The sequence below is a fragment of the Rutidosis leptorrhynchoides genome, chromosome 1 (genome assembly GCF_046630445.1).
Source record: "Rutidosis leptorrhynchoides isolate AG116_Rl617_1_P2 chromosome 1, CSIRO_AGI_Rlap_v1, whole genome shotgun sequence".
Taxonomy (NCBI): domain Eukaryota; kingdom Viridiplantae; phylum Streptophyta; class Magnoliopsida; order Asterales; family Asteraceae; genus Rutidosis; species Rutidosis leptorrhynchoides.
This window is the reverse complement of record NC_092333.1, coordinates 19,712,194-19,722,870: the sequence shown is the minus strand read 5'-3', so window position 1 is coordinate 19,722,870 and position 10,677 is coordinate 19,712,194. Positions and strand designations below refer to the sequence as shown.

Genomic DNA, 10,677 nt, shown 5'->3' with positions numbered 1-10,677 from the left:
TATATATTTTTGAGACTGAGAATACATGCGATGTTTTATCAATGTTTGATGAAATAGACACAAGTACTTAAAACTACATTATATGGTTGGATTATTAAATCGAATATCGCCCCTTCAAGTCTGGTAACCTAAGAATTGGAGAAATGGCCCCTAATTGACGCGAATCCTAAAAATAGATCTATGGGCCTAACAAACTCCATTCTGGAATTTGAAATGCTTTAGTACTTCGATTTAAAAAGGTGATTGTGATTGCCGTTATATAGCATACTTGCGAGTATGCGGGGGATATTCTATATGCATTATGTTAATGTCGGTTACCAGGTGTTCATCATACGAATGATTTTTATTACACTTGCGAGTGTAATGTTATTTATGAAAAAAATGAGAATCTTGTGGTCTATTAAAATTATGGAATTGATGGATTATGATAAACTAATGAACTCACCAACCTTTTGGTTGACACTTTAAAGCATGTTTATTCTCAGGTATTAAAGAAATCTTCCGCTGTGCATTAGCTCATTTTAAAGATATTACTTGGAGTCATTCATGACATATTTCGAAAGACGTTGCATTTGAGTCATTGAGTTCATCAAGATTATTATTAAGTCAATTATAGTTGGATGTATTATGAAATGGTATGCATGCCGTCAACTTTAGATGTAAAGAAAGTTTGTCTTTTAAAAACGAATGTAATGTTTGTAAAATGTATCATATAGAGGTCAAATACCTCGCGATGTAATCAACTATTGTGAATCGTTTATAATGTATATGAACGGGTCCTTTCAGCGATCTCGAACCCGTGCAGCAGTTTTTCGTTTTCTTGATTCCTTGTTTAACTCGATTCGCACTCCAACACAGTCTTGAATATCTCTATCCAAATTTCCATTTATACCAATGGAGGAAGGCTCAAACTATAACTAAATGCAAGTTTTAGAATAGAATTTGTAGTTGTGATGACACATTATACTTAGTCCAAGATTCCTTGGTAACCATGTATGGAAGATTTGACAGGCCTATCACTCTGTCTTCGCCACTGGTCTTTCTTTCATACGAGAATCATCAATTTCTTAAACTCATGACATCCCAAACAGAATATGTTTGTGTGTGAGGTAAGTTGTGGTGCCACATACTATGTTTCTATACTCCAAAACCCCTATAAATACCAACATTTGTTCCATGCAGACCAGCACATAACTAACAAATTAACTCCATCATAAGAATTGACCCAAACAAACTAATAAAGTTTTGTCATACGATGCCGAGAGAGAGGGACCCGTTGGTTGTTGGACGAGTGATAGGCGATGTTCTTGATAGTTTCACTAAGTCGATTAATCTTAGTGTTTCGTATAATGATAGGGAAGTTAGCAATGGTTGTGAGCTTAAACCATCTCAAGTTGTGAATCAACCAAGGGTTGATATTGGAGGTGACGATTTGCGCGCTTTTCACACTTTAGTACGTTTGCCTTCGTTTTCATCCTTCTTTCTTTTAAGTTACATTTTACATTTTTCTAGCGCCTCGTTATTATTTTATATATCTTTCTGACGTTCAAAAGAAAGTTATTCGATCCTTAATTTCGATCAAGTTACTAAATGACATTAGTTGAGCTTTTATTGTGATTTAGGTGATGGTGGATCCCGATGCTCCAAGTCCTAGTGACCCTAACCTTAGGGAATACTTGCATTGGTATGTTGTTCGTGACACTGATTTATTTCTTGAAAAATCGCAAAATTTTCTGAAAAATCTTATCAATTCTGAGAAAAACAGAAATTAAGTTTTGTATAATGACTAATTAATTAATTAAAGTGGAAGAGGTTATGAGTATGATTATGTCAATAAAAACATAGAACATCATATAAGTAAGTGGCTTTCATTGGTTTCATCTAGCTACCACATATTCACTAAAGCAAAGTTTGGATATACAAGGTTCTTAGCTTATGAATCATCTCATTGGTCAACTAATTTTATATTTATACTTTTTGCTTTCTAACTTTATTTTTATACCATGTTGCTATTGAAAGCAACTTATATATATGTACTCATTAATTTATTTATTTTACACTTAGCTACACATTCCCGAATAGTATATTAGATGTACTCATTAATTTTTATTAAACGGACAGTTTCCCATGAGTTACCAATGATTGTCACAAAAAAATGAACGGCCAGTTGATATACATCGGGTGAGTTATGTATGTTTAATTTCAAGATTTTTCATTATGATATATATATATATATATATATATATATATATATATATATATATATATATATATATATATATATATATATATATTTTGTTTTATTTTGAGTGCCTTCCAAACAACTTGATGTTATTTTCGGGCCTACGTAGTGGTAAAAGAGTTTTGTGCTTCAATTTGGAAAACACAAATATAAATGGAGGTTGAAACATGAGAAGTCGAAGAGAAAACCAAACCTCTGTGTATCTTATGGATTTACCCGTTTTCGAAATAAAAGTTGACTAGAGTCTGGTACAAAATGTTTATTTACTTACCACTTTAAAGAGCGTGCTTTTTATCTTTTTCATGTTTACAAGAATCTTTAACTTTTAGTTGTGTAATGAATAAATGTATGAACAAATACTTTTCAAGTTTTCCTTTTTTTTTTAAAGCAAGAAAGGATATATTAGAACCTCGAAAAGTTACAACGAGTACGGATATATACAACTAAATCTCGAGCTAGCAACAACGAAGCGGTTGCAAAGAACGCAGCCTAAATAGTAAAATTACAAAAACAAAACTAACAATTTAGATAGCCAATCGGATTATGCAACCACTCAAACCATTCAATCTTTGTTTTCTTCGACCTTCTTGAAATCTACTCAAAAGATCTTTTTTCTTCGATCTTTGTTTTCAAGTTTTCTTATGTGTATTCTTTATATTTTAGCAATTCAACAACAACAATACTTGTAACACTATGCGTTGAAGTATCCTAAATTCATGTACAATTTTTAAATTCAATATATTTTTGCGGATGAGTACCCGTGCAACGCACGAGCTCATAAATCTAGTATTTATATATATTGTCAAATACAAACAACTGTTGTATGATTGTATCTCATATATTATTATGTTGTTTCTGATTGGTGTTGTATTCTTTTGCATTATCTAACACACTTTATTCGATCTTTGTAGGTTAGTGACTGATATTCCAGCGACTACAGGAGCACGGTTTGGTGAGTTTTTTGTTGTTTTTTTTCATTTCACATCCAACATATGAATTTACTGCTTTCCAAAATCCCTTATAACTGGTCCTTACTCTTTGGCTTAATTATCGCGACAAAATAAGGTGTACGTTTTGATTTCTCATTCACATCTTTGTAGTAACTCTCCCTACAGTTGTGGTTAACGCACAAATTTGAAGTCGGTTTTATTAGCTTCTCTTTTTTTGTTAGACGAGAAATATCAATCAAGGTCGTCTCAATAATTTAATAGGCACTAGACGTAAATAAAAATGCACCCTCAGACACAGTAAATTTTTTAATACATATAAAATGATAATACTTAAATTTATCTATTTATTTATTCACAATGTATTTAAGTATTTAAAATTAAAGTATTACAACTTTAATATATAATTTTTATATGATTTAATTGAATATTTTGAAAAAAAGTATATACATATTAAAAAAAATTAGTATTTTTGAATTTTTAAGCCCTAAACAATTATCCATTTTGCCCCTGTCCAAAGACGACTCCGATATCAAAGTTAATTGTTTTACATTTTTTGCAACCAAAAGAGTCGAATTTGAACTTTTTGAAACAAGGATAGCTAGTTTTTATTTTATAATCATCATAATCATAATGAAAAATGTGACTGTCGTTTATGGTACTAAATAAAAATAAATCATGTTAGATTGTCCAAGTAAATTGAATTATTCAATAGGCAAGAGGAATTTCATAAAGCATGCACTCTTTCAAGAATCTTTTCTGAACAAAAGCAAAAGAAAAAATATATATCCAAACGAACATCTAATCACTTATGACACCCAACTTGATAAAATTGTTCTTTGTTTTATTATTTTGATTCAACCTAATTAATTATATGATGTGGATTCTTCTAGGAGGGTAGGAGGGTGTTGAAAACGGTCACGAGATATAAAACCTATGTATGTCCTAGTAAAAAAATATTTGTCCTTTCGGATAAAATGAACATAAAAAATATTTATAAAAACGAATGAAGGGTTATTACCCTATTCTCGTCAAAAGTAAACTTTGAGACAACATGTTAAAAAGCATAATAATATGGCATAATTAACAACCAATCTTAAACCTCTATAGTTCTATGGTGTAAGAAGTTTATATTCAACTATTGGGAAAGATTAAGGCTTTTTGCATGAATATTTGAACCCATAATCTTCACAATATCACCTAGCCATTGAGTAAAAGAAAACTATCTACTATGGTTTCATATATGTTGTATATTGTATATGTATATGTTGCTAATTTGATATTTTTACAACCAAGTGTAGGTCAAGAAATTGTGTGCTACGAGAGCCCGAGGCCATCAATGGGAATTCATCGTATGGTTTTCGTGTTGTTTAGACAATTGGGACGCCAAACTGTATATGCTCCCGGATGGCGCCAGAACTTCAACACGAAAGACTTTGCTGAGCTGTACAACCTTGGATCTCCTGTGGCCGCCGTTTACTTCAACTGTCAACGTGAAAGTGGGTTCGGTGGACGACGAAGATAAGTTCAAAGGCGTGTCAACGGCATGCAAATGATGTTATAAAAGGATATTGAAAGCATAGTAGTCTTCTTTATATTTATTATTATCATTATCATTATTAGTAGTATACATAATACGTATAAAGAAGGGTGTAACTAGGATAAATAGTGATAAGGAATAAGAATACATTGTAAGAGTATGAAGTTGTAAGACTTAGCAACAAGTTTGATGGAAAGAAAATGATGCAATGATATGAAATGAAATAAACATACATCCTTTATCTATCTTTCTATCTTTGTTTCTTTATTGCTCTGTTTTAATGTACTATATCAATCAATATCAATATCAATCAAATATCAATATTAAATATAAATAATATCTTGTGAGATTTTAATATTACAAGCTTACGACTTTGGACTTGGAGAATGATAGTGTAGCCCTTTAACTACGTTTAAGAATATTATTATATATATATATATATATATATATATATATATATATATATATATATATATATATATATATATATATATATATATATATATATATATATATATATATATATATTAACAGCAATAGCGACACATTAACATTTACTCACCATGACCAAATCAGCAATAAACATGCCAACCATGACATACTTTATCACTTTTTTAATATATTTTTTAATTATCATAAAATAAATAATAATATAATTTTATAAACTAAAAAAAATTTCTTTAATTAAAATAGAGTTATAATTTATATAAAACATAATTACAACCATTTCATTAATAAATAAAGTACGAGATAATTAAAAGTACGGCATAATTAAAAAAATTTAAAACTACTCGGATTCGCCCGAACTAGTCGTAAGTTCCTTCGCGTATCTTTTCTTGATCCTTGCACGAACTCAGCCTCTTCCACTATCTTTTCCATTATTTGTTTCGTGACTAATGCGGCAGCTTTCGCGAACTCAGCTATCTTCTGGCGCGCTTCCTCGGTCGGTTTATGAGAAGCAACATCCAAGGAATATGAATCCCTTTGGCTCTTGGTTCGCCCAGGTGGACGCCGCATCACATCGTCCCTAAATAAACTCTCGTACAAAGTCAGGCTCGGTACATTTTCGGCTTCAGCTATTGGATTCTCTTGCGTGTTTAGGAAAAGGTTATCGGGTTGCACTTTTCTTTTGTGGGACATAAGACCTTCAAACGCTAAAAACTTTGCACAGTCTTTAAGTACGCGCCACGCATCCTCGTACATAAAATTTCTTTTCGTGTGTCGTTTGAATTGTTTCGTGCGTGTCTCATAAGATCTTCCCCTCCAGCACCGCTTTGCCAATGTTGTAGTTTTGAATGGATTGTGATAAATACTTTGACATCACGTTGTAGTTTGCTCTATTTTTTCACTAATTTGATCCGCTCGTCGTGGAAACGGAACAACAGAGTTGTATTGCGCATGTGCATCCCCAGAAATGAGTTTGTGGTTTGTGAGGTTCCGGTGAGTGGATTTTCAGAAGCGCGCATAAAACACTTGGCTAAAATTTTACTTTCTTCGTATGTCCACACTTGTTTAGGACATTTCAATTTCTTGCCTTTGCGATCGCTTGCGGGTTCGCGTTCGGGCTCGGGCTTCAGTTGTGTTTCTTGAACCGTGTCAACATTATCTTCGTCTTCGGGTAGAGTTGGAATATAAGGAGTTTGATAGTTGAGATTTGGGATGAGTGGAAGTTGTTGTGTTTGGTTCAACAACAACATGTAGGATGCGTTATTTGATAAGCCGCAAAACCGAAGTTTGGTGCGAGTGGGTTGGAAAATGACCATATTGGTGAGGAATATTGGTGCGTTTCTATCAATTGGTTAAACATATCATTAGCTTGATTAGTTTGAATTTGTGAGATAGTTTTGGATTTGAATTTGGATTTGGTTTATTTTTTGGTTGCCATTTTGTGTTTTGAATTTGTAAATTGAGATTGAAATTGGAAGATGTGTCATGTTAATTTGTATGAATTGTTGTGTATTTATACCAAAAATTAAATAAATAAATAAAAAAGAAAAGAAAAACTAGTTGTTTGCATATTTGTCTTTATGTTTTCGAATTAACGACTATATTCTGCTTCAATTTACCGTCCTCGAATATGTCTAAATTAGAAACATCGTATGACGGTGAAAGGAAGGGCGAGCATGGCGGCTTCAAATCTATCGCCGCCCTCTTCGGCGGAATTCTAGACGAGCTGGACGGAATCCGCGTTGGGAATGATCTAATAGATAATACTAGATGGAATTCAACATTATGGCATTATAATATGTACGCTATGATGTAACAACCCGTCCCGCAGACAATGAAAACTGACGTTTGAGACCATTATGTGTTATAAATAAGTTTCGGTTACAAACATTTTATCATGATTTTAAGATTAACATGAAGGTTACAAACATTTTATCATGATTTAAAGATTAACATGAAGGTATCATGTTAGTCCCTTTGTTAAGCTTTGGGGGGTTATAAACAAATTGGGTAACAAACCAAATAAGAAGTGCAAGTATCATCCACTGTATTTCCCTCTCAAAATAATCAAGTGAGATATATTTTATTTTATTTTTGGACAGCGATTGGGATCACTCGAGGGGGACTAAATCACCCGTTGCGATCATCTCCCGTTTCGACTATGCCGATGCAGCAATAATAACCCCGCCCTCATCGCTGCCCGAGAGTAAAACCTTGAAACCGATCCAAGGGCAGACCACCAACCGCTTGACCACATCACAACTTCAAGTGATATATATTTTATTATTATTAAAACAAATATTACATCATTGCAAAAGAAACAATTCGAACATGGTGAGTTTGAATATCATAGGGAGTGTAAAGAATTACTCGTATATAATAAGTTTGGGCGCTTTTTTAAATATAGATAGTTACCAGGTCCAAAGTGTAACATTGTATCTAGTTCTGTTTTTAGCCTTTAAAAGTGGTTAGGCACAGTTTAATTTGTTAGACGCTCCAGCTTCAATCGATGTATATAATCCCCTGTGATGTTTTGTTCATCAAATTAGTGAAACAATTTAAAAATACGCTTCCGTTTTATAGAGTGCCACGTGAACAATGAACTTAATCACAAATTAATGAAAAAATTTACATAATTTCTGTAGTTACTCTGTATATTACAGAGTACTCTGTTTTAATGTCTTGACTCAATCAGATGTTTTCTTAATATTGTACATCATGGATACAAAATCATTCATCTAGACCGAAAGTCAGTCCACACAACCTAACCGGTCTGACCCGCATTGAATGATTACCCATTTTAACCCGAACCATGATCATGTGTACCCAACTCAAGTGAACCGCCTCCTCTGCCACTCCAAAAGCATAACCAAATATTCGTGCAATAACAACGTACTACTCTTTATATCGCACATAATTTGGTCACTGTGAGCCAGAAAAAGATGACAGGAAGGAAGAAATTGTAACCACCCCAAAAACTGTGAGTTCAAAACTCGTCACAAATTTGGATTAACAATTATTCCCCATAGGCAATGAATGCAAGTTAGCTGCTAACAATATAGCATCACGTGGGATTCTTGCCTAGTTGGCCGATAAATGCGTATTTCACAGCTAATCCTGCAATACCAGCAAAGACTATTCAAAATAAGAACTTTTTACAGATGAAATCGATTTGGGACATCAGTTATTTCCAACACGTCAGATTAATAAGAAGAAAAATAGATATAGAGCAAACAAAACAATCAAACAGGCCAAAAACTACCAAAGCCTTTCTCAAAACAAGCAGCATTTTAAACTGTTTTCTTCTTAAAAAAATTCAGATTATTATTCTAATGAAACAGCTGCTGTAGTCACACTGACGAAACAATTGTTTGTAAATGTTACAACTCATAATTTTTAAGAATCATGCTTGTAAAGAAAAAGGACCTAGCAATATAACAAACTGAACTTACATGATAATCATTGTAATCACGACGCTGCAAGTAAGAAAAGCCAAAATCAGGATTAGATTAATAAAAAGGCGATCAAAACAAGACAAAAATAGCAAAAAATGAGGATGCAATACGATTCATCTCTATAACAAATAAAACGAGTAAAACCCAGTGTAATAAGAAATGTGTCGAGTGAGCAATAACATGTATTTTTAATGCATAAAAACCTCCTAGGCTCCTATATCATTGTATTCAAATTATCAAAGCATAACTGAAATTTATATCTTTGAAATCATATGTGACACACTCATTATTTGTAAAAAATCAAATATATTTGGAAGTGTTTATAGCCTTGTGGTATTAATGGGAATTAGCTCATTAAGCCACCTCTTCCTCTCTTGCTTTCTTAGCTTTCTCTGTTTCCTCCAATGCTTCTTTTTAGATCTAATTTTCAAGCAGAATAGGGATTTAAGTGAAAACTCTAACTAATTACTTGCAAATTAAACAGTTTGGATTATCTCAAATGGGTCAGATAATAATTAGTCACAAAATCCAAATATCAAATGTGTCGACTAGGTTTATGGTCATTCATGTACATGTTTAACAAACACAAAGTTCTAAGTCGATTTACTTAGATATTTATTCTAGCAGTTCATTTTTTGTAAAGATATATTTCCCCAAAAACCGAAGCTTATTTAACAAAATAACATCCAAACGGTTTGTGAATAACCAGAATTAAAAAAGCCAGATATTGAAAGGAATAAAAAGGCCAACATTTTGCACAAGAGAAAAAGCACCTTGCAACAACAAATAAGTCAACGGTTCTCTTTAAAAAAGTTGAACTTCCCTAGAAATGATGAATTTTTCTAAAAAAGTAGTTCAAATAGCTAATTTTGCTATAAGTTATATTTTGTGTATGATGTAATGTAAAGCAGAAGCAAGGGCAAACCTCCCTATTGGTGAAAACTTCTTTCATCACATCTTTTGCGTACTTTGCATCATCACATATCAAAATGTTGTCAAAAACGGATCCAGCTTTCACCTAAATCTGTCAAAAAATAATTGAAGTGTTTTCTTAAAAGCTTTAACATAGAAGTATGCTAGTTGTATTTTGGGTAAAAAAACATCCTTAACTAAGCTATGATAACCGAACCTACCTGCCAAACCTCAATTCCAACATACTTGATAAGCTTGAGCACATATAGATCAGGATCATCTTCAAATCCTGTGAAAATTAAAAAAGATAAAAGCCAAGCAGATAAAAGTTATCCATTTAGTTATGAATGGGTTAAATTCAAGCAATGTTTTTTTATCCCGATTTGCAACATGTACTCAAACGACAGTTCGTCATGCAAAATATCAGATCTCATGTCCAAATAGATACTCAGAATTAACACATAATAGAAATCAGCTTTTGTGTATCACACATCCATAAGGTAATAAACTAAACAACATACACAAGTTAACAAACAAGCAGGATAATAGCTATCAACAATTGTAAAAACAACTATATACCTTGGGTAATTCAGGAAACGATAGTACGTCAAACGTTAAGTTTTTCTTTCAGCACTTGCTATCTTCTGAATGATAGTTCGCAAATTAGACTCTTGTCCTACATGCAGAATTAATTGTAGCAACATCTCAAAAGTAGTAGAATCGGGCATGAAACCCCGATTGATCATTTCTTTCAAAAAAAAACTCGGCCTCTTCACACTCGTTTTTCTTCAACAACACTTGAAGAATAACATTAAATGTGACACCATTTGCCAAACATCCAGTCTCTTCCATCTTTGTAAGCAATTCTTTTGCTTTATCATAGAGCCCTTCTTGGCAATCCACACATATTATCACCGTGTAAGTCTTAACATTCGGTTTCAATCCTTTTAACAAAAGTTCATCAAAAAGATTCATTACCAAGTGAGGCTTCCCACATTTGCTAAAACCATCAATTAAGATATTATATAAAACTACATCATTTATCAACTCATTAGTTCCCAAAGAACGAAATAGAACCAAGGCATCGAACCACTGTGAGTGTAAGCACATTCCATGCAACAAGATACCATAAAT

General features: G+C 32.6%; 1 protein-coding gene across 1 annotated transcript; it reads left to right on the top strand.

The window, feature by feature from the left end:
• Positions 1 to 1,255: 1,255 nt before the first annotated feature.
• On the top strand, positions 1,256 to 4,862 carry LOC139857405 (protein HEADING DATE 3A-like). Its single transcript, XM_071846157.1, has 4 exons — positions 1,256 to 1,453; positions 1,623 to 1,684; positions 3,154 to 3,194; positions 4,491 to 4,862. The coding sequence occupies exons 1-4, from the start codon at positions 1,256 to 1,258 to the stop codon at positions 4,712 to 4,714; spliced, it is 525 nt and encodes a 174-aa protein (XP_071702258.1). The 3' UTR covers positions 4,715 to 4,862.
• Positions 4,863 to 10,677: the final 5,815 nt, after the last annotated feature.